The sequence below is a fragment of the Myxocyprinus asiaticus genome, chromosome 10, assembly GCF_019703515.2.
Source record: "Myxocyprinus asiaticus isolate MX2 ecotype Aquarium Trade chromosome 10, UBuf_Myxa_2, whole genome shotgun sequence".
Classification (NCBI taxonomy): Eukaryota; Metazoa; Chordata; class Actinopteri; order Cypriniformes; family Catostomidae; genus Myxocyprinus; species Myxocyprinus asiaticus.
The window spans coordinates 19,626,592-19,652,309 of record NC_059353.1 but is presented as its reverse complement, the minus strand read 5'-3'; the positions used below and the strand labels follow the sequence as shown (position 1 = coordinate 19,652,309).

Below are 25,718 nucleotides of genomic sequence, written 5' to 3'. Positions count from 1 at the left end.
GAAATACATACTGGAAACTTAAACAATGACCCCATCGTTTTCCCTTTTCATTATAACTAATATAACATTAACCTTGTCCCTGACAACCATGTCACTCATGTCCGTTTACTGTTTGCCAGCTATAGTTTGTCAGTGCAGTCAGTAATGTAGCAGATTGAAAGGTAAACATCAGAGCATCTTTTTGCAGCTCAACAGACAACGGTGCGGTGGTGGATTGTGTCTGATGAGTGCTGATTTCATGCTATGTTGTTACCTATTTGGTGAGACACAATGCTGGAAAGTAAAATAAACAATGTCCGTCTTTTACTCTCCGTGACAACAAGCTTATAGCTATTTAGCTAATCACGTAGCTACTTTCATTGTTGTCAGCTGAGTGGAAGTTGATGTGTAAACATGTATTCACCAAACTGTTTTGTTCAGGATTCACAGTTTGGTACCCCCTTCAACCGAACAATTCCAGTCGTTGCATTTATAAAATGTAATATTTAGAAGTCTGGTTTTCCACCGTTGAAAGTTTCCCCTGAAGTTGTATAGCAGAATACGGTGTAACACCGCTGCTTATCTTGACTCGGCAGTATTAATATAGTCAGCAATTGACTGATACTAAACAGTACTGATGTTTATTTAGCTATTTGTTTTATTTGTCTTGATTATTTTCTCAGTGTTCATTTTTAGAATTTGTTGACAATGTATAATAATAATAAATGTCAAATATTCTTTGATAAAAAATATTTAAGAAAGCAGCCTTCCGAGTACCTTTGCATAGTCATATCGGTGAAAAATCCACATAGAAAAGGACTGTTTTCCATTCCAGCTCAAATTAAATATATCGGCCACCATATCGGTAGTCGATAATTTTCCCTCTCTAAAATCGGTATCGGTCTCAAAAATCCCATATCGGTCGGGCTCTAGTATTTACGCAGAACCAAAGCAGAACTGCCTTTGATCCTAGGGGCTAAAGTAGTGCAGAGCAGGCAGAACTTAGTCTGGCTTTTATGCAGGATTGCGTCTTTACACAGAATTTTGAACATACACAGAGTAGCCTTAACAAGTCTGTGTAAAGACGTCTTTAAAGCCCTGGCATTCTTAATACAAAATTGTAGAACGAACGGGTATGACGTCATTTCGAACAAAATCTGGCCAAAATGAAGGCGTTTCTTAGTTTGTTTCAGTGGTTCGTCACAGCTCGCCAGCACGAACTTTCAGGAAAACCTTGTACAGGCTGCTAAACATTGGTCCACGTCATCGGTAGTTATGGCATGGAGCTCGTGTGAATTCTACTCATTGAATGAGGTATGAAGGCAATGATAACACATTTTAATGTCACATTATTTATGGTTATACATGTAGTCTTGCACGTCATCATACTTAAATGCTCCTCTAAATGCCTCACCCAGCGGCGTTGCCGGTGTCTGAATGTTCGCAAAAAGCATACCATTGCTCAGCTTTTTCCAACTTCTTTATGGCTCTAAGCCAAGAGTGAAGCACTTTGCGGTAAGCATGCCGGGGCCTTAAGAGACATTTTTTGTGCCAGATTCTAAGGCAATCCTATAATGCATTGTGGCTAGATCAGTGAAAAAAAAAAATCCAAAATGGCAGACGTAGTGAGAGATTAATTCATTCAATACCGAAACGTATCGTAAAAAACTATTTTCACAATATTTGCGAGTGCTACATATTTTTATACTTAGAGTATTAGAGTTGTTGGGTTGTTTCTTCAACTTCGGGCACTTTCATGTCCCAGGGGTTGATTTTTATTACAACTTTTTTCTTTTTGTTGCATAAAGGTCACATTAAAACAGTCTTGGAAAGTTTTTACCATATTTCTGGTACTTTTTATATGTCGCATATGTATAGATTTTATTTTTGTAGCCTTGTTCTAAACTTTCCATATGATATGAAAGTATCAACTATGATAAACCATTCTAAAAAAAATTACGACTGTACCACAGTTTTGCCGTCATTATCATCACACCAAACAATTCTGCCTCTAAAAGTTTTTTAAAAGTTGTTACTTGTCAACAAAAGTGTCAGCAAAGAGCAGACTTTAGATAAAATATGGGACAAGTGATGCTTTAAGAAAACGAGAAAAAGCTAGGCATATCACATGTAAGCTAAATATTTTCATGGCATCATTCCCAGTCAATCTGTAATTCTGCAAAAACTGTGAACATATTTAATTGTGTGCATATAGCATACACAAAATGCTTGCTATGAAATAAGCCTCAGCAAGAGTCTGACATTTAATTAAAAAAAAATGTTATTTCCGGGGGCCTGGGTAGCTCAGTGAGTATTGACACCGACTACCACCCCTGGAATCGTGAGTTCGACTCCAGGGTGTGCTGAATGACTCCAGCCAGGTCTCCTAAGCAATCAAATTGGCCCAGTTGCTAGGGAGGGTAGAGTCATATGGGGTAACCTCCTCGTGGTCGCAATTAGTGGTTCTCGCTCTCAATGGGGCGCTTTGTAAGTTGTGCGTGGATCACCGCGGTGTCATGCACAATGAGCCTCGTGATAAGATGTGCGGATTGATGGTCTCAGAAGCGGAGGCAACTGAGACTTGTCCTCCGTCACCCAGACTGAGGTACCCGCGCCACCACGAGGACCTACTAAGTTGTGGGAATTGGGCATTCCAAATATATATATATATATATATTATTTCCATCAACGTCATATCCTGCACATGGACGGGTATCCGTGGGTACCCAGCAGGTCCACCGCTAATATTTGGAAAAATAGTTACATTTATTTTAATACGGGTGCGGTTCGGATCACCATTTATATATTAAACAGGTCCCTTAGAAATAGGCCCTTTCCCACTGTAAGTACTAAAGCCCATTTTAAGTACACTACATGGCCAAAAGTTTGTGGACACCATATGTGCTTGATGAACATTAGATTTCAAAACCTTAGGCATCAATTTCCCCCTTTGCTGTAATAACAGCTTCCACTCTTTTGGGAAGGCTTTCCACTATACTGTACGTAGTAACATGGCTGCAGGGATTTGCTCTCATTCAGACACAAGGCTATCAGTGAGGTCAGGAACTGATGTTGGTCGATGGGGCCTGACTTACAGTTGCTGTTCCAGTTCACCCCAAAAGTGATCAGTGGGGTTCAGGTCTGGGCTTTGTGCAGGCCAGTCAATTTTTTCCACGCCAGACACAGTAAACCATTTCTTTATGGACCTCACTTTGTTCACAGGGGCATTGTCATGCTGGAACAGAAAAGGGCTATCCCCAAACAGTTGCCACAAATTTGGAAGCACACAAAGCCCAAGCCATTACATAAAGTAATTGGCACAAATATGCCATTTCAAATACACTGTCAAGATCCAAAACTTAGAGACACACAGAACTAACCTCAGTTCTGACTGCATCACTCACTCTTTAAACTAAATTTTATTTGCAGGGTTCACAGAACATAGGAAAAAAAAAAGTGCTAACTGGAAAGTGTGCACACAAACACACACTCAAACAACATGGTGTGTTGTGCTTGAATAAACACCTGTGCCGACAGATACAGCTGGCCGAGAGGGATAACAAGCACGGAGCAGAAAATCCACTCGACGTGCTTCACTTAAATCATACAGAACTGAGGACAGACATACACAGACGCCCTCCAAGAGAGGAAAAAGAGTGCAATTACCATAAAAATAGACAACGCAATCACTCTCACTATACAATATAGGCATAATAACACCTGAGCACTTTATCTGTCATGCCAGCAGACACAGCTACAGTTAATGTCAGAGGATGTGATGTTACATGGGAAAACAAATCAAGTCAGAGAGTAAAGGCCACTTTACATGCAACGCTTTGACCATCACATGAAAAGCACTGTAGATAGGGTCACGGTCAAAGTGATTTTACAAGGTTGCAAGATAGCAGCTAAAAAGTCAGTTTTTCTATGGTCAGTTACACATCTAATACATCTATTGGACCTCCTCAATCCTGAATATGCTTACATCCATGTTGATTACAGCCTGTTTGTCACACAACTTGTCTAAAAGACCTCTGTTTGACCTTCACAAAACTATATTCATACTGATGTTTGTCACTGAACATTGCTTTGAAATGAAACATGTTATAAGTAAGTGTGTCTTTGTGCATGTGCATCACTTCCCTATTAATCTGAACGAAAGGAAATAAACTAGCCGTGGGAGTGCTGGTAATGGAGCCAGCCACTGAGGTGCTGAGCGAATGGAATGCCACTGCTCTGTGTTGGGCTCTCTTTGCCGCCTGACCTCCTGTTAAATAGAGTCTAACATCCTACCAAATAAATGTTTTTCACAACATTGTCCTAAAAGGCAATTTTCTCTAGGCCTCAGCTGCAGGGGAGCTAGATGAATGAAATATTGTAAGTCTTCAGGTGTCTACCTTTCATGTGGCCTCTGGATTCATCATCAAGGAGGTGATGACCAGTGCAAAAGAGCAAGTAAAATAGACAAATACACCACCATTTTATCCTCAATAGAAGATAGAATACAAATGCACAGAGGGGAAAAGGTTTGGAAGCTGTTACAAAAACAGCAAAACATCTTAAGCTCACCAAGCTGGTGACCAATTGACCAACTGGTGTCCTGCTAAAAAAGTGCCCAAAACCCCTCTAAAACCAGTCAACAGACCAGCCTGACCAGGCTGGGAGACCAATTTAGCCCAGAAAACCAGCTTAGGCTGGTAGAAGCACGTTTTTTCTCAGCAGGGCAATTACAGATATACACAGAATATTATAGAATATGGGCATATATGTGTGAATTACATTGTTGTGATTATTGTACAGCTCGCCCCTCGAGAAGAGAACATAATGCATAAGGGAATAAAGTCTACATTAGCATCTACCTTTTAAAACGCTGATGCATTAGAAAGCCAATGTGGAACGAAAAAGCACTTATAAGGCCAACACAGAGCAGCCAGTCATTAGGACTGAGCATTCCCCCTTAATGGATGTATCACCAAACAGAAGAGTAAAGGCTATTCTGTGGACCATCCCAGTAATTGGCAACAATTTAGTCCTCCACAGCCACTCCATCTTTTGCTTCAAAAGGAAGTCTGCTGCTAAACACAATAGGTGAAAGAGTTGGCCTCTGTTTAACACAGATTCATTTCTTTCAAAAGACAAGCTCGCTGAGAGTATTTTCATCTTTTAAGCAAAAGCATCGACCCTGAAGACACCAGACACGTCCATTGACGCGACGTGACACTAAGCAATGTGATGCTTGAGGCTGTCTACACTGAAACAAGTGAACATTCTAAATGACTTGCAGACAGCACGGACCAATCAGCTGTGAGCTCGAGTAGACTTCATCAACGGTTAAATCACCGCTAATAACCTGTATCGTACTTTATTTTCAACAGAAATCCATTGGTATAAACATTTACTTATTATAGAATTAATATTGTAACATTATTGTTGCTATAACGGTGTATACATCTGGTTAGAAAAAAAAAAATTTTTAATTGGCAGACCAGAGACCAGCTGATTTTAATGCAACAGTCAGAAGTTATTTAAATATTTATGACATCCGGGGCCCCACGCAATTGCATGGTGGTTAAAACCGCTACTGCGCAACAGCCATACACATGCAGCCAGATGTCTTTGGATATGGCGTTGCATCTCACACTGTTTTTTGAGTGTCTTGCTATGAACGTTACATTTACGACACCATGACAAGATAAAAAGTCAAATTTTTAAACAATGTGTCTCAAGACCCCTGCATTCTGTTCCATTCATTGCCCCCCCAAGTAGCGAATTTGATCGGTCCAGATTAACCTGAAGCCAGCCTAAACAGAGAGTGACTATTTGAGACCAAGATGACTAGTTGTTCAGGCAACCCACTGACTAGTTGATTTTGAAAACGTGTAGTTCTGCACATCCCTAAAAGTTTCTCATCTGGACTTTGGGTTTTAGATGAATTGTCATGCTTGTGTTTTTCTGCTTCAGGCACACACAGGCCCTCTGAGCTACTACAGTATGAACAATCTCCTCAGGACATGGGAACAGGTGGTGTTTGCTACTACAGTCCATTTCACACTGCACACGGGCACAAATCACAATCATGTCTGTGACCAGGACACCTGACATGCAACACCCCTCAAAATTACAAGGGTCCTAAATACAAGTAAAAGGTCTGGGCCAGACAGGACCTTTACACAAAATGTATGTGTGACTTCAATGGAACATGTGTGTGCCTTTCATGTAAACTTACATTTCAAATGTAACAAATGTTACATTTCACAGAACGTTTCACAGGGTCAGATAAAAATAAACACATTTAAAAATCTGAAGTATATCAGTCGATTCTAAATTTATAGAACAGCGAAAGCCCTTGAGCTAGCAAGCTGGTGATAAGATCGGTGCGTTCTTTTACATTTGTCAGATTTTTTAGGTCTACCATATGCTGTATCGTGCATATCACAACATGTAAATATCCCTGTGCATGCCGTGGAAATATCATGCAAAATTTCCAAGCAAGTATTGCTACAGCCTTGAGATCTTCAAATGGGGGCTGAAACTCCAAAACAGGGTGGGAAAACTCCATAAGAAGGTGGGGGTACTCCAGAAGGGGTTAGGCCCACTCCAAAAGATGGTGGCATTTCCACCCACAGTTAGGGTAAGGGTTGGGTTAGGAGCTTGGTGTGTCTTTGCTGGCAGATTGGAGCTCCCGCTCCTTTTTGGAGCTCGGCCTGCGGCTATATCCTTCTATAAATTTCGGGCCGCCAAAGCAAATTCAAATGACATTCATCTCGCGTTCGGCGTTTCAGAACAACTAAATATGTTTCTCATCTGACACACTTCTGTTTCACATGAGTGAAAACAAAGAGCCTGTCTCTGAAGCATATATATTGGGATGCCTCGAGCACTTGGGTGCTCCAGAGACGGCACTCAGCATAGTCCAGCAGGCTTCCCGATATTTGTGCTTACTTTAAAGTCCTATGGCAGAAGTCAAACATCTCAGACAGCTAGACAACCTGACATTCTAATAACCACTGATGAGGAAAACAGCTACACTGTCATGGCTCGTTTGGAATTCGTGGAACCTGTGACGTCACAAGGACCAAATACATCTGCACATGCAACGCCTATTTTTCTGTCATTGCACCCTTGGCCCCGCCCACTGATTCTCAGTCAGTCACACAGTTGAAGTGGAGAGAGACGGGGCCTGTCATGGGAGATTCATCCAAAATGGACTTACACAGGACACCTTCATGTGCCTGTCTGGAAATCTTTTTCTACATAAACATGAACAGACTTGACCGCTTGATACATACAGTATCTTGGGCCGCTTTAAAAGAGACTGTGTCAAGTTACAACTCTGAAGAGAAACTCTCTGTCATTCAGATGCTGCCCTGCTGTTTTGAGCACAAACAGCTTTTGGGAGCATGGACACTTTCTTTCGCCTGTCTGCGCTATTTTGAGTTGTTGGTACGATTCAAGCTTTGCAAAGGAACTGTTATTGAAGGATGCAGCATTTAAAAACACTTGGACGCAATCGCAAAAATCGTGAATAAACCGTTTCATTCATGAATATTTCATATGTCATCATGACTGACGTCCTGACACAGTTTACACAGGGCGCGTCCGTTGATGCGATGCAACGGCTTGATGCTCTCTACACTGAGCGCGTCATGTACAGTCAGAAGATAACTAGCCCTATAGAAATACGGTGTTAATTAAATCAAGTTAGTTTAGTTTGACTTCCAATAGCATCTTTAAGTAAAAAAAAAAAAAAAAAAAAGGCACATTTAAAATGTTCCAGATGCTTAGATAATTAAAAATAACGTCTTTTTTTATTCGGTCAACAACAAAAAATTCGCAAGAAGTGTTTATATTTATTTGATATGTATTTTCCACAGTGTTTATTTTCATAGGATATTTTCACATTATGTATTATTTTCATTGTTGGATTGCTTTGAGATGATGTTAAGTTTCTTAAAGTTTATAATAATAATATTGGTCAACAACATAGACTGAAATGTGGCAAAATGTGAAACTGAGGTTGGTTTAAAACCAAATTGAATGTTTGTTTGTTTTTTACTGACAATGTTTGTCAAGTTCCAAATAAAGAGAAAATTATATAAGGAGGAAATAGTTTTCATAAACTGCAATGTGGACCAGACTTTATGCCAAAAGTCAAAAGTCTGGCTAATGGAGACAAGCAGACCCCTAAAACACAACATACATACAGTCAATCAGAGCACTCCCTTCTATCCCCAGCAGGAAGAGACAAGCTACATAACCACTGCTCTGCTGAGCATCCATTAATAATCCATGAACCCATATAACATTTTGCTCTTTACTGTGCAACAGAAAGGCAAGACAGAGGAGTCAACATCAACTCATCACACACACATTTTAAATATTCATTTATGTCCACATTTATGTTATAAAGGGCCTAACTCAAACACAAAGCGAATTTCTGCGTAAATGTATTATTTTTATCCCCATTTCTCCCAATTTGGAATGCCCAATTCCCACTACTTAGTAGGTCCTCGTGGTGGCGAGTTACTCACCTCAGTTGCCTCCGCTTCTGAGACCGTCAATCCACGCATCTTATCACGTGGCTCATTGTGCATGACACCGCGGAGACTCCGTATGAGGCTCATGCTACTCTCCGCGATCCACGCACAACTTACCACACGCCCCATTGAGAGCGAGAACCACTTAATCACGACCACGAGGAGGTTACCCCATGTGACTCTACCCTCCCTAGCAACCAGGTCAATTTGGTTTCTTAGGAGACCTGGCTGAGTCACTCAGCACGCCCTGTATTCGAACTCGCGACTCTAGGGGTGGTAGTCAGCATCAATGCTCGCTGAGCTACCCAGGCCCCCCCGTAAATCTATTCTTGTGTAAACTGCACATGCATATTTGATTAACCTTACTCGCTATCCAAACCTCAACCCTAAACCTAATCATCAGTAGAGTAAAATTTTAATTTTAAAGTAAAAATGAAACATCTGAACCATGCACTATTGTTTGTGTGAACAATTTCTTTCAGGTTTCCATTGGACCAGAACCCGTCTCAGAGTTTCCTTGTGCAACATGCTATCAGTGGCGCTAGAGGGAAAGGTGACAAAAGTTTAAATGATGCAAAAAGTCTGATGAGGTGTGCCACTTGCCAGTAATTCAGGGCTAAAATGGGGTTGATTTCAGGGTCCATGAACTTTCGAAAGCAACATGTTGATTTCCCATGTCATCATGTTGAATAGATAACTAAATAAATGCTAGCTGATTGGGCCTCGTCTTAAGTCAAAAATATACTTCGATTTTGAAATCGCCTGCGTACAGTCAAATGCTCAGCCTGTCAAAGCATACTCCATATGCACTAATTAGTGCAAGTAATTCCAGGTGCATGCACATTCTAAAATCGGGCTGTGCGTGTTCAGTGCTCGAGCACTCTGCTGATAACGAGATTTGCGTCACGTGTCCTGTACGCGGACGCTCAGTGTTCGTGTCTGACCAAAGTATACTTTGGACTTTAGTCCAACCCGTCATTTGCAAACTCCTTACCACTTAACTTTTGCACATAGCCTAGACTACCAAATATGAAGACCAAGAGCCTATAGTCTTGGTTATTAAAACCTTAAAAAGAAGTTTGATTTGATCAGTTTAGTTAAAAAAAAGTCTGCTCTGATGTACCACATTTTAGAGTTTGTTATGGGTTTTCCAATTTTAGTAAACTTACCAAAACAAGACATAGTCCATAGATCTTTTCTAAATCTGTTTCTTGCATCAAACTACATTAACAATGGCCGTTACAACAAGGTACAGAAGCCCATAAAGTGGGAAGGCTATAGCACCAGAATAGTATTTCGACAATGATGCCTTTTTCAGTTTTCACTTAATTCTAGAGGCAAAAGCAGCATTGAATGTCATTAGACCAACAGCCCGAGAAAGTGGCAAACAGATTCAAATTGGCAGCAGTGATACTGCAAGCTTTAAATGTAGCTATAGCATTTATTGATTTGGATAGTTATTTACCAGTTAATTTAATTCTTGATCAATACTAATCTCAACTTTACATCTGCCAATTTTATTGTATCATTGGAAAGTGAAATAAGAAAATGGGAGAACTCCCTGCATGTCTCTTGTCCACTTCTCTGCATCTCAAATTCAGTCCTGAACAGATTCAGTCTCCCAAGTTCAGTCCTACTCTTTATTAGAATGGTAGACCATGTTTCATTTTCCTAATGGGAACACACAGGGGTCTTTCCCCAAGGAGCCCTAAATTACACATGTGCCGCAAACAGGTTAACTACCCAAAATTTATGACCGTAGCTACACTACTTCAGATGTAACCTCACAGCTGTATCACATTGACACAGCAAGTTAAAAATGAGGTGCAGTAGTGGTGTTTTTGAGTGTGTGGTGGAGGAAATGAGCACTGATGTTATGTGCCAGTTGTGCTCTCAAAAGTTGCTGAATTCTTATCAATCTAGGTAGAAACATCATTGAATTTCTGCTTCTACTTCATTTCAAAATGGACCCAGCTCTTTCCATACCCTCAAATAGAATCTTACACAATCCAATCCATGAAACACTCTGTCAGAGCATTTTCCTAGTGTGAAGGTGCCTTTACCATAACAGTAATGAACCCTTAAAATCAGACAAAAATAACAGATTGATATGAATGTACTTTAATGTAGTTCAAGTTTCTAACCCCAAACCCTAAAACTAACCCCAATCCTAAAATCTGGTTGGTTGATAAGAACGCTGCTCCATGACCAACAAGGATGTTGATCCAGGAGCATGTCCTACTTGGGTAAATCCCATTAAGCTACACTCATCCATAACAGGAACATTCTTTGTATCTTCTCTGCATTCTACCTTATCACTCTATTCATCTATTCATGGGGGGTGGGGGGGGAGATTCATTCAGCCCCCACCCATACACTGATCCGACTTCTCACTGTCCCCAGAGTCCCCTCATGAATTATTCATGAATGGGTTGCAGACACCCAATTTCACTGTTCTATCCATCATTACCTTGGACATGCTAAAAAATTTAGTGTTTGTGACCAGTCCGCTCAACTGTGCTCTAACAGCCCATCCTAATCTCTGGCCAATCCACTTGCATCTGCACTTCTGAGTGTCTAGACTAGCCACCCACTGTCCTCCAGACACAGAACCATAATTTGTGCAGGAGAACTTTTCTTTCCCTACCCCCACTCCATTGCCCCTTTTGTTTTTTTAAGCAGCATGGAGGGGTGAATGGAAGTCCACCCAATGTACAACATATATCCCCCAATAATCTGATTAGTGTTGATTATTATTCTATAGTTTTCTATGACTAATTCTTAATTTTATTCTCAGTCCTAACAATCTTGAATGTTTCATTACATCTGTGCTTGTGGACATAATGCCTACAAAGCATAAACATCACATGGGACCACCACTCAAAAATGCACACAGCAAATTCAACTGTGGCTTTTATAGAAAAGAAAGACAAATATACACAAATTCATAATTCTTAAAACTTTAAATCATTACAAGTAATGTCTAATCGCACAAACTTCCAATTAAAGACTAGTCGAAGACGAACTAGAATTCTTGAGTGCCTTCTGTAAATGACAGCTTTTGGCTTTTAACTCAAAATCTCCATCTGCATGGACATTCGGCACAACATCGAAAAGGAAACTAATTAACAATTAATTAGTCTCTTCTGACAAGCTTTCTCCGTGATTGTCAGTCACACTCTGCTTTTAGATGGCAGTGTGGCCTAAAAGCCAAGTAGAACCCTTCATCTTCTAATCCCTCATTCGTAACTCACAATTTTCGCCCATCCACTCGCTCTATTGTTCTAAAGAAAATATATCAGACAGCAGCCATCTGACCAGAGTTAATGAAGCCCTGACAACATGCAGCTCCCGATAGACTGCTTTCTTCTGTCATTTTAAGTGTGACCACTCAGATGCCTTGGGTTTGCTAAAGCAGTAATGGCAGAGTGTCTCTCAAGAGATTCGGCCTTTCGTCTACTTCTTCAAGCTTGACAGACACTAATCATTAGGGCTGGCTCTGTGACTGGCGTTCCGGACGTTCCCCAGAGGGGCGTCAGGAATATTGGTTGCACCTGGTAAGGCTGGGCTACAGTTTCAAATACACATCTCAATATTTTTTAAACTTATCACAAAATTGTACATGTCTTTGCTGTCTGATGAAAGGCACACATCTCCAGAAAATTCATTTTCAAGAGCATGGAAAAACTCTGATTTTCTTATAAACAATCTTACAAAATGAATGGGAAAATAGCATAATTAGTCACCTTTAGCGCCATAAAAAGAAATCTATAATTAAACACCTGTTAGTGAACTGTTTGATATTTTAATTGGACTTAGCGAACGTGGACATACACGGTTATCTTATCATGGGTTCCAATGGCGCATGTTTAGTTACAGACTTGAGTCTAACTCTTCGTGTTCCCAGAACTCAGTTGGTAGGTTATCGATAGCTAGAGAATTTATTTTGGGATATAATCTGAGCCTTCACTTACTATTTTAAATCAAAATCAGTTTTAGGGTTTCTAGTCTGTTGTTGAGTGGACAGTTCAGTTTCGAGACGTGCTTTCCGGGTCCAACACATAAATTGCATGTCAGAATTTTTTCCAAAGTAAATTAGTTGACACGGTTTTGATGGACACTTCTCAAGGCCAATGTAGATACTTGTTAAACAGAGTCTGATTAAACATCTTTTCATTCATCAATTCAATGCACAATTCGAACAGTAGAAAGAGGTTATTCTGCACATTCTGTCTATGGTAAAAAGTCAAAATTGCCAAAAGTGGAGATACAGGTTTTTCACCGGACAGCAACGATATATTTTAAAATGTAAAAGTTCTTTACTTTTTCAAGCGGAGTAACCATAATTTCAAACAAAAATTGTAGCCAATTAAATTGTTTAATGCAAGAAGTAAAATACAATATAAATGAGTAATTCACCAAAAGTGATTATTTAAAATTAGACTTTGTTTGGAATAATTAAATTATAAATGTTTTTATTAGGGATGCACCAAAACTACTTTTTCTATAACTAACACATTTCATTATAAAATAGAGTAGACAGTAAAGAATTACATTAAAAAAATGTGCAGCCTATTAAGAAAAACTTTATTGTAATTACTGGATAATGCAGCAACAAAAGGAACAGTAATTTCAGTGACAATCTTCAGTTAACATGAAGCCAGTTCTATTGGCACTTTTTTTCCCACATTATATTTGGACCTGGAATGTGGAATGGATTATTTAGTGGATCTCTTTTGAGTTTACTATAATTGTGATAGGAAATCACATTACTCAGTCAATTAAAATTTTATTGTAACATATTATAATTATTATTGTTAATGATAATAATTATAATAATAGTATAGTTATATTTTACAATAATACAATTTTACTTAACTTTAAAACCCTCTGGCTTTTATTTTGGCGGAACATTCCAGGAAGAACTTAAGAGTTACTTCCTGTAGGCTAGTTTACAGTAGTTTTAATATGCTTCTCATCAGGTGAAATGCTCTTTGGTGCCATTCTCAATGTATGTTTTAAGTGAACCGAACTATCAAGCATCTACATCTGAGATGGAGTTCAGCGCATCACGAGCCGCGTGTGTGCTATGTGGGCGTGACCACAACAAGGCAACGCTCATTCAATGAAGCATGCTGCACATGCAGACTGTATATTTACTTATTAAATGCTTCCTTTGCACAAAACTATTGTTTGGTTTCAAAAGACTTTAAATATAATGCATAAGTTATATGGACTACTTTATTGGTGCTTTTATGCTTCTTTGATGTCATATTGGAGCGTAACAGTAATGACCATGACCCACACTAACGCACAATGCCGATGCACTGGAAAAAGCTCTTTAATAATGGGCTAGTGACCAAGAGAACGTTCACTTCACTTCACTGGGGTATAACATAAACAACGTGAGTGTTTCTGTTACTGGATTTTAAAGTAACAGTTTTTTTTTTTTTTGAAAAAGAATCATTAATTTAATAATTTTCATTTAATGCATGAATTTAACATTAAACAGCAATATTAACATCCATTTTTAATAAAACATTTTAATACATGAAAAAAAGTCATGCAGGGACTTTTCGTGAACATTTCAGAAAAATTCTTTCAGTACGTTTTTAATTGTTTCATTGAAATGGACAGTTTGAACTGATTCACATAAATGTATCTTAGCAACTCTAATGCCATTTTTGCAAGTGAAGTTTAAATGATAGATACTATTAAAACATATTCATAACACTCTCATACTCGCAAGTCACGAGACAAATTGCAAAAGGAGTCTAATGACATGCTCTTCAAGAAACTTAATTGCCAAATCAATATTCAATAGCACATTAAAATCATTACGATATTCATGATGTTGCTTTAGTTTTACATTCCCAGCAAAATCATCCCAAATATATTATAAATATTCAATACATCTCCCAGTCCTAATGCCTGATATTTAGAGATGCAGGAACACTCGTGCTACATCAGAAGATATTAATGTTTTTAAATATAGCAGACACCAAATTGTCTAAATGTCCTCTGTGGGTGGAAATGTTTTTTTGCAAGGGCGTGGGTGTATGGGGGCATACACTGGTGTGTATGCTCAGCTGTTTTGGGGGTGGGGGGGGGGGGGAATAGATGTCCTTCTCAAAGAAACATTTAAAGAAGTCATGCCACCATTGAAAGCTAAGTGCTTGAATTCTATCATGCAGAAAAGGGAGATTTCAGGGAAGAGTTTCATGGTTAGATCATGAGAGGAGGCCTTGTCTTCCATGTGCTCGATATGTGTAACAGCCAGAGGCAGGTACCAGGCATGGATCAGAGCCAACTGCCGAGATCTTGTGTTACAGCCAAGGGGGGCAGAAATGAGCTTATCAACTCCAACCCCCCGCTGCATGTTTCCATTTGGTTTAGATCTAATCGGAGCCACTTCAGGCAAGCACACACCTACCTGCACACACAAATACACACCAAAGGAAGGACCAAAAATAAACTACAAAGAACTAGGGGTGGGTAAAAACATAGATTTTTCCGATTCTTAAATCATAAATCAATCTTTTACTCTATGCGCAGCCCTCCACTACAATGAGGAAATCGCTCGCATTTGCAACCAAATTTTGCGCTATGCAACTAAAAATGTAAATGTTTAGATTTTAATTAACAGTGAATTAATTGTGTTGTATAGAGTATTCAGCCTCACTGCCTGTTGAGAGTAAAAGTTGTTCCGTGTGTGTCTAAAGACGTTTTGCCACTGAATAATGTCTCTTTTTATACCCTTTCTGTTCTCTACAGTCAGTTGTTGATCATAAACAACAAAAAAGAAACATTTAATTATAATCAGGCATAGCACAGATGAGATAAAACCATCCAAGTCTCTCGTTAAAACGTGCTCATTTACAGTCGCTGTTTACAGAAATGCAGGATTCCCTTAAAGAAACAGTACCGGTATTTAGCATATGTTCAAATCAATGTAAATTCCTGTAAATAGTACACAAATATGCAATTAAACAATACAAATGTAACAAATATAATATATGCAATATAATATTATATTTATTAATACATTGATTTGTTCATTTTTAAAAAGCTAAATTTGACCAAAATAGTGAAAAACCTTTTATATAATTATAAAATATAATTAGTACATTTAATATTTTCACATTGTACCTAGTTAGAAGGTTCCCTGTATAATTCAGAGAATAAGCTGGGAGAAGATTTATTTCATATGTAAGCAAAAGGGACATTTTAACTGAAATTTACCCACATGAATCTATATCGACATCGAATCATGAGCTTGTGAATCGGAATCGAACATAATCGGGAAATCTGTATCGATACTCAGCCCTTCAAAGAACCCAAGAAAAGACCCACAAACACTGGTGATTCAAAGTACAATCCCGCACAAAGATTTGTGCCAATACTGTCTCCCAGTAGGAGACCTGATGAAGATGGACGATTAGAAAGAGATCAAGACACACTCACACTAAATGCCTTCTAGACCTTTTACTAATGACAGCACCCCCAGATACAAGTAGGGAGTTCAAAATCACCAGTAACAGTTTGGTACGGATACTAAAATAAAAAAAGATTTAAAGATACCAGTGTTTCTGTAGTACCTGTACTACCAAGTATCGATTCAATTCAGTACTCACACCCTGTCTGACACACAGCTGTTTTCAAATGCTCAAACGCTTATTTGAACGCATGCTCCGTTACTCCTTTTACTCCAAAACAGTGCCGATTGTCTAGTCATGGACACTGCTTGACTGGAGGACCTGAGAAGCGATCAAAAGAAGAGTGTTTTCACATAGCAGTAAATGCTGTCACGTGGATGCATGCATGAGCGGTCAAATCCACTGCGAGATCAAAATGGTCATCAGGCGCGGTATTAATGTTAACACATTCAAGTGATTGCAAACAGGTGATAACAAAGTATCAGATTGAGCATTTGAATTTACTATTCACATTGATAACTTTTTAAATAGGCCAAAGGAGTACATCAAGACATCATTTAAAGACTAAAAGTAAAGTTAACAATGTCAGAGCTGTGGCTTAGCAGCTAACACACACCCACAGACTGGCACAAGTTCGAGTCCAGCTTGTGATTTAGTTCCCACTTCTTCCCTCCATCAATTCCTGCCATCACTGCACAATCCTATCAATCAAATGCCATAAAGTAAATAAAAAAAATTTTTTTTAAAAGTAATCCATCAATTTTCTAGATAATTCTGAACAACAGTCTTCTATGAAGTTGCAGATCCTAAATAAAAAAACAAATCTGGGCTGTCATAATCATGATAGATTAAATCCTTACTTTAGGTTTAGAATATTTATACCTTTTTAACAACACTGTAAACTCTAAAGTCCAGGCATAATACAGGGGTAAACTGAGATTATATAGACTAGGTTATGTCTGAGAAGTCCCACCCACCCCCCAGCTGCATACATATTTTTATATAAAAATTGGGTCAACAATCCAATTATGGTGCAATATAATGGTAGGGACAGAATTAGAGATACCAAACAGATCATCAATGACAATCTAACCAATTTACTTTACATTTTTTTACAACAATTTCAGGCTAACATTAGGAATTGAAAGGAGATAGTGCACTCTTTTGGGTCATGTATTGATGACCATTACAAAGTCACAGATATTACAGTGTTTCTCTGGTACAAATACCAGATACAGTTAATCCCTGGCCGCACCTATCTTAACGAATACAATGTTATGCCGTGATGAGTGTAAACATTTCTAATAGGACTGGGTAAAACTATCAATTTTCGTTCGAACGATCTAGATTCTTAACTCCCAAGAATGATCTTTTACTATAAGCGCAACTCTCTACATGAGACCAAATTTTGTGCTATGTGACAAAAAATGTTGTGATTAGCTAAATATATTGGTAATGAAGTTCAGCACTGAGACCTTTCACTGCGAGTTGAGAGTTAAAGTCTAACTGACTCGTTCCATGTAATGTGTGTCTTGAATAATGTCTCTTTTAATTCTAATCACGAACAGCACGGATGAGGTAAAGAAGCCATTCGAGTCCTCTCTCGTCAATATGCGCTCTTTACAGAACTGCTGGTTTTCTTAGAGACAGTACCAATTTCTAACAGGTGTTCTACAAATCAAATACTTGTAAATAGTATAAACTAAGTATTAAACAATAAACATGTAACAAAATATATGAAATATAATATCATATTTATTGATGGAATACACGGATCTGAAAATTTCTGTGTGCTTTAAAAGCTAAAATGTGACCAAAATGACGAAAATATAATTTGTAAAATGAATAGGCTATTTTCGTAATATACCTATAGGTTTCCCTGTTAAATTAACAGCATTAGCTGGGAGAGAATGTTTTTCATATGCAAGCAAAACGGACATTATAACTGAAATATATCCATATGAATCAATATCGAATCGGAATTGTATCAGGAAATCTGTATCAATACCCAGCCCTAATTTCTAATCCAATCTGAGCTCCCTTACTGGATAAAATCATGCTCACAGAATTTCCAGCTCATATATACAGTATTCACAGAGGAGAACTAACAGTTTTTATAAAGATTGATCTCCACGGTGACTAATAATCTCCTGAACCATGGAGAATGAACATGGATGTTATGAATATACAAACACGTGTAGCTCTGGGCTCATCCCTGGCCATTCTGAACATACACAGGATGTATTTGCAACAGGCACAGTCAGCATTCTGGAGCAAGAGGTCATTTGGGAGTCCGACAGCTGAGAGTCCTCCAACTACCATGACATTCTTAGGTTTTGAAAGGAAAAAAAACATTATACCAACAGGGTAACAACAGAGTAGGATAAGAGACATTCAGATGACTGAAGAGTCATAGCGATGAACTGAGAGATACCAGAGTGTTAAATTCTGTAGGTGTAAATAGGTTCTTCTGAAAGAAAGCAATGATCATATCCATATAAGCACACAATGTGTATTTGTGCAGTGTATATGTCTGCATGTGTGTCTGTGTGTGTTCTACAAGAGTCTTACACACTACTTGGATTTTTAACTCCATTGTGAAGAAATAAAGCATTGGGTGTAGACAGCACTACACTGCATCAAATGCTCCACTTTCATCCCTGTCCCAAAGAAACCTAAGATCAGAGGACTTAATGACTACAGACCCATTGCTCGGTCATCTGTGGTCATGAAGTCATTTGAGAGACTGGTGTTGGCCCACCTGAAGGACATCACTGGACCCTTTCTAGATCCCCTTCAACTTGCTTATAGAGCAAACAGGTCTGTAGATGATGCAGTCAACATGGGATTGCATCATATCCTGCAACATCTGGACAGACCAGGGACATATGCAAGGATCCTTTCTGTGGACTTCAGTTCGGCTTTCAACACCTTCATCCCAGCTCTCCTATGGAATAAATTATTCCAGCTCACTGTTCCCATGTCTATCTGTCAGTGGATCACTAGCTTTCTGACAGACAGGCAGCAGCTAGTGAGACTGGGGAAAATGTACGATCAGCACTGGTGGTGCCCCCCCCCCCGGGATGTGTGCTCTCCCCACTACTCTTTCCCTGTATACCAACAACTGCACTGCCAATGACCCCTGTGTCAAGCTCCTGAAGTTTGCAGATGACACTACTGTCATCGGCCTCATCCAAGATGATGATGAGTCTACATACAGAAGGGAGGTTGAACGGCTGGCTCACTAGTGCAGTCATAACAATCTGGAGCTCAACACGCTCAAAACAATGGAGATGATTGTGGACTTTAGGAGGAACACGCCAACATTGACCCTGATCACCATTCTAAACAACGCTGTGGCAGCAGTGGAGTCATTCAGGTTCCTGGGCACTACCATCTCACAGGACCTGAAGTGGGAGACCAACATTGACTCCATTGCAAAAAAGGCCCAGCAGAGGTTGTACTTCCTTTGCCAGTTGAGTAGTTCAACCTGCCACAGGCGCTGCTAATCCAATTCTACTCAGCATTCATTGAGTCTGTCCTCTGCACATCAATGCCTGTCTGGTTTGTTTCAGCTACGAAATCGGACATCAGAAGACTACAAAGGACAGTTTGGACTGCTGAGTGGAGGTTGAGATTATTGGTTGCCCTTTGCCATCCCTTCAAGAACTGAACACTTCCAGAGTTAGGAAAAGGGCTGGTAAAATCACTCTGGACCCCACTCACCCAGCCCGCTACCTTTTTGAACTGTTGCCTTCCAGCCGACGCTACAGAGCACTGAGCACCAGAACCGCCAGGCACAAGAACAGTTTTTTCCCCTCAGGCTATCCATCTCATGAACAGTTAAAACTATATTATAATTACATGCAATACACAGCCTAATCAATTATATTATTTAACATATCCTACCTCTTCTGCATTACATTCCCTTTCACTGTATATAACAGATTTGTATTTGTACATACTATATGTATATTTTGTGTTATTGTGTATATATACTTATGTTTCTATTTGATTTTTATTCTATTTTTTTTTTTTTTTTTTATGATAATCTCTGTCTTGTTGTTGTATTATTTGTGCACTGGAAGCTTCTGTCACCAAGAAAAATTCCTTGTATGTGTAAGCATACTTGGCAATAAAACTCTGATTGTTTCTGATCATGGCAGGGCTTTAGAAGTACTGCCTTCTCTGACCAAACTAATCTTTCCAAAGCAATGGAGGGACAAAACCACAGATTTATTACAAACTAATTTCACACTGGCAAGATTAGCATGTATTAACAGTTGGGAAATATTAAATGACCGTTGTTTTTCTACTGCAAATTTTACTTTGGAAAAGTGGGACCTAAACAATGCTAGATTTTGATGACAAATAATCTGGTGGCTGTATGTATGATGACTAATTGAGTTTTATAAGGTGCTGTAAGCAATATTTGGGGAAATACCATACATAAAATGCCCCTACTACCGGAGATAATCGCTGAAATAGGTGTCCTGAGAAATAACACCTTTGCCTGTAACAACCCTACACTGAAAAAATGTGCTTCACTTGGTACCATAAAAATTAACTGGTTTAATTTAAGTCAGATATATTATTTAACGATCACTTAATCAACCTTAAAACATTAGGTTACCCTAACAAAACTAATTTTAAGGGTTAGATCAGGTAGAAATAGCTCAATAGCTCATGGTAACAATTGGAGGTTACCACTTTTTACAGAGTAGGCTATGTAAACAGCAAAAAAAAACAAAAAAAAATTAAAAACAAACAAGAGTCAGGGAAGCAGCCCACACTTTTGTTGCCAATCAGAAAACTAGCTAATCAGAATTGCTCCTGCCTGTGAATAATCTGACGTGTCTTTTCGCGACGGGGTTTTGGAGACAGGGTATGTAGCGGAACTTAGCAAAATGGCTAATCGCTTACAGCACCTTTAATTTGCTCTGTACGCGTAATAAAACCAGCTGAAAACACTTACAACACCTTTTATTTGCTTGGTATTCCTATCATTGCCAAAACCCCTTCAGTGAGGCTTTTTACAGTAAGCCCAGCTTGGTGAGTGTCGGGAAATGGGAGCATTGTTTTTTGTGAATTCCATGCAGAGAGGCTAAGCTTGGCTAATGTGCCTGAATCAGTGGGAGGCTAATAAAGGCTTCAGACAAACACCTTAAATAATCTCTCCTCTCTAGCACTCTCTTTTTCCCTTTCTTTCATTCTGTCTTTCTGCTTTTCTCCACTACAGTGGGCCTCCAAACAGCTGCATCATAATAGTGGATGAAATTAGCATGAGCCAATGGGATAACATTGCTTAGGGGGGGACACTTTTCGCATAAACATTACAATCAACAAGACAAACATTGTAAATCACTAATCTAACACACGCCTGTCATATACGCAGACCTGTGTAAGATGTGTAACACCTTAATGCAAGCGCTCGCATCAGGTCCTATAAAAAATTTATTTCCCACAAGTGAGGAAAGCTAATTATAAATACAACAGTGACACAAAAAAATAGCTTTTTACGGTTGCATTTACCAGTTTGTGGGCCTATAAACTTGTGTAAATGAGGAATGTCGTTATGGCTTCTCCTGCTGTTTTGTGCGCAGTTTTACAAAATAACACAGGTGGGGGGGGGGGGGGGGTAGCATGAGAAACAAGATTTTCTCCATCTGTAAAAGTCTCTGTTCTCTCACTCATACACACACCTTACCTGCTTCCTTGCATATGAAAATGAGCTGTTTCATGCATGATTCATGCAAATTTCCTCGAAAACCCTTAAGCTCCTCTACTTTTAAACCCATATGTGAGGATTTAATGATGTTCTCCACTTAAAATGTATAATAATTTGCATGTAATTAATAGAAACTTATAGCTTAAGGTCCAGTAATCAAACTTGACCTAGGGAATGGGTTTCATCCCAAACATCTTCAATAACACACCAAGGCCAAAAATGTTGCAACTTATACATTTCTGCAAGTACGCTTCGTGATCAAATGAACAAACCACCCTGTAGAGAACCAAAAGCTTGCAATGCAGTATTTAGCATTCAAACCAACAGAGAGCATTTTCAGAAGAGAAGGTAAATGCAGCAGCAGATGACAAATCTTTTATATGCTATGAAAGCCAACAGTGACCGATGCTCCTTTCTCACCCAATCCCCTCCCTGCAGAACTAACATGCCTCTTGTCCAGGAGGGTATAGCCATCTGTTGTTTGTTAAGAGGCAGAGTTTGTCTGAATGAGTATGACAGTATTTGTTTGTATGGTAAGGGAGAGGAAGGGCATGAAAGTGAATGGTGGAGGGAGGGAGGGAGGCAGAGAGCAAGGGGTGGGTAGAATATGTAAATGCATATTTTAATGGTTTTGTCTGTGACTGGCGCTTGGGGAAAGACTGCGAGTGAGCACCGACAGCGGCTTGAAAGTGTTTTGCATATGAAAAAGATAGTGTTGATTAAAGACAACAAAAGATAACAGCCTGGTCTTTCCTGATTCAACTGATCTGCACGAATTGGGGGGCTACAGTCTGACTCGGGGGTTAATCCAAAGAGAGAGTCCAAACTCAATGTTATATTAACCTAGTTCAACAGCTAAACATGCTTTCTGTGTCACAAAAACTTTACATACACAGACAGAGCTCCAGCTGTCTAGCAGTTGAAAGTACTGCCGTGACTATAGATTGATTACCAATAGAAAGAAGTTATGATCCTAAAATTGACACATCAGAATCACATCACACATCTGTCTAGCCCACATTTGTTATGTGGCTGATAATTTGTTCCCTTGCACAAATGTCAGTCACGCTCAAACGCTGAATCACCTACTGACAATCTAGAGCCTATGACATCATACAGGTCTCAATACAGGAGTGTGATTGTGTCTGACTCTGGCCTGTGGGTGTGTTTTTATGTCATAAATTTAGACAAGTTCCTGCCCTCAAGCACCAGGTCAAATTTTAAACAAGATACCATGTCTTTAAAAGTTATTTTGGGATGATTAAGTGGGAAATCGCATGTTCTCACATCAATCAATGAGTCCAATGTTTATTTTTATTTAGTCAATATAAAGAACATTAATCTCCTGCTGGCCTCTCTAAAACTACATTAACCCCAGACCAAATCCAACTGACCAGAGATGCTGAGAGCCAGCTTCTTCATGTTTGTCAAAGTAAGAGATCACAGCATGCAGCTTTGGTCAAGATCAACTCAGTCACTGACTGTTACTTAGAAAATAAACAAGGAAATGGATGCATGCTCAGATAAGGGATATTTTTTAATTACAGCCATAGAATCTGTAAGAAATCTCGCCCGAGGTATGCAGCCAGAATTAAAGTTTTAAAGGGATAGTTCACACAAAAATGAAAATTCTCTCATCATTTACTTACCCTCACCCCATCCCAGATGTGTATGACTTTCTTTCTTCTGCAGAACATAAACAAAGATTTTTTAGAAGAATAGCTCAGCTCTGTAGATCCATGCAATGCAAGTGAATGGTGATCAGCACTATAAAGCTCCAAAAAGGAGAGAGTCAACATTAAAGTAATCCATTCAACTCCACTGGTTTAATCCATGTCTTCTGAAGTGATCCAGTTAGTTTTGGCTGAGAACGGACCAAAATATAACTCCTCCTTTTTCACTATAAATCTTGACATCAGCAGTCTCCTTGGTGAGAATGACTTCAAGCTTGATTACAGCTCGATTATTAGCTTGAAATCATGCTCAAAAAGGAGACTGCCGTCAAGATATACAGTGAAAAGAAAAATAGTTGTATTTTGGTCTGTTCTCACCCAAACCTAACTGGATTGCTTCAGAAGACACTGATTAAAACACTGGAGTATTATGGATTATTTTATGCTGACTTTATCTCCTTTTCTGAGCTTTTGAGGTTCTGGTCACCATTCACTTGCATTGTATGGACCTACAGAGCCGAGATATTCAACTAAAAATCTTTGTGTTCTGCAGAAGAAAGAAAGGTCAATATTTCAGGTCAATTTACTCTTGTTTTATCACTGTGCGTGTACAAGTGCAGCTGTCACTTGACCACATCAAAACACTAATATTTTAATATTTCAGTACATATACTATACTACTTCTATTGCTTTAAACTTACATACACACATAGGGAGCGAGATGTCTCTACGTAGCCGAGAAAATCGAGCTTCAGAAATGAGCATCACTAGGTTATTACTGTGTACGCTTCATTGTATCCTCTCAAATATCAGGACCATTAATCAAAATGACACAAAAACTGCAACACGTGTATTTATAAAGCGCGGTGCATGCAATGAGAAATCCGACAATACATGTAAAAACACCATGTAAATCGTCATCCCTCGGTCTCCAATTAAACAGTGCGGGCTCTCAGAATGATGAAATACGTGGTAAAAATGTAACTTACCAAAAACCGCAAAGGCTATAGTAAGCCATTTGATATCCATAGTTCTCCTTTACTCTGCACAGGCGATTAAGTCCAGATGTCGCAGATGTAGCCTAATAAATGTGATAATTAGAAATTCTTAACCGCTCTTAGAGCTCGACCTTCTGCAATCAGTCCGGATGGAGTTGTGAACGCGTACACCTGTTCGGACCTCGTCAAAGTGCGTATACCGACTCCCGAATGAATCAATCTCTCCCGAGTGAGCTGTATCGAGCCCGGTTAAAAGAGTGATATCCAGCCAAGAACGCTTGTGCAATTAAAGAAAGCCTCTGGCTGATGTCGTCCGATAAATTACATCCGCCGTTTGCACGAATGAATCCGATATTGTGAGCTGAGCGTTGGGCAAGGGGAATCGCAGCTCTCTGTCGTGCGGCTTTTGATTCCCAGCACGTTGGAGTGCGAGCAGCCCACGCCTGGAGGAGGTGGAGGAGGAGCAGTAGTGTTAACCAGTTTGTCCAGTTCTCCTAAAAAAAAAAAAAAAAACCCGGCCTTGGTCGCGATTATACTTATTCGATATGCAGTATCTCATCAGACTGATATGAAGCAGATATGGTGTCCGTTCTCCGTGAAGAGTGCGTACAGTGATACTGCCGCTCCGCGATCACCTTCCGCTCTTCTCTGTCACACACGACACAGACTACCACAAAGAAGACACAAGGCGGTCCAGCCCATTTCTACTTTCAATCTCATGGACGGAGGATATCAGAGGGGGGAGGGGGTATCTAACAATGGACCACAATAGATAAAGTGTCCCGACTAAATAAATCTGTTATCAGTTTCTTGTGGCTAAATCGCGTATTTCTCACTTTTGCTATCAGCACTCCGTTGCCTGGATTCAGTTGTCAGTAGCGACGGCGCAGCTACTCTCTGTTTGGTTAAAAAAAAAAAAAAAAAAAAAAAAAAACAATATTCAGCTTACATTGTTACTGGTAGCATAAATGTAGTTATTTTCAATAATGGTCCCAATTAAAGTGCCAAATACTTTTAAACGTTGCCCAACTTCGTACCTATGCAGCATGTTTGACAATGTCCTCAAATAACCCCTTTTAAAAAGCGCACACTTTGCATGGGCATTGTTACAAGACATATATTTATGGTAAAGCGAGTACGTGCTTCATGTGTCGCCACTGTTTTGTATAAAAAGCAGCGTGCAACGAGCTTTGTAAACAGATATTCCTGTAACACGTGTTGTTATTATAACATTGTTTACATACGTGACCGAAGGAGAAAGTGTAGTGTTTGTGAAATTTGACATTTCATTTCCTGCTTTTCAACTTTCAAAAGTATCGCTCACTCCTCCCATTTACCGGTAAATAAACCCGCCCCCTGGCGGAACT

At 39.3% G+C, this 25,718-nt stretch overlaps 1 protein-coding gene across 1 annotated transcript in view; it reads right to left on the bottom strand.

Annotated features, from left to right (window-relative positions):
- Positions 1–25,058, bottom strand: part of LOC127446772 (immunoglobulin superfamily member 3-like) — a 200,510-nt gene extending 175,452 nt beyond the window's left edge. The window contains exon 1 of the mRNA XM_051707964.1: positions 24,343–25,058. Coding sequence (XP_051563924.1) covers positions 24,343–24,382 — 40 coding nt within the window. The 5' untranslated portion in view covers positions 24,383–25,058. The remainder of the gene's footprint in view (positions 1–24,342) is intronic.
- Between the last annotated feature and the right edge of the window lie 660 nt (positions 25,059–25,718).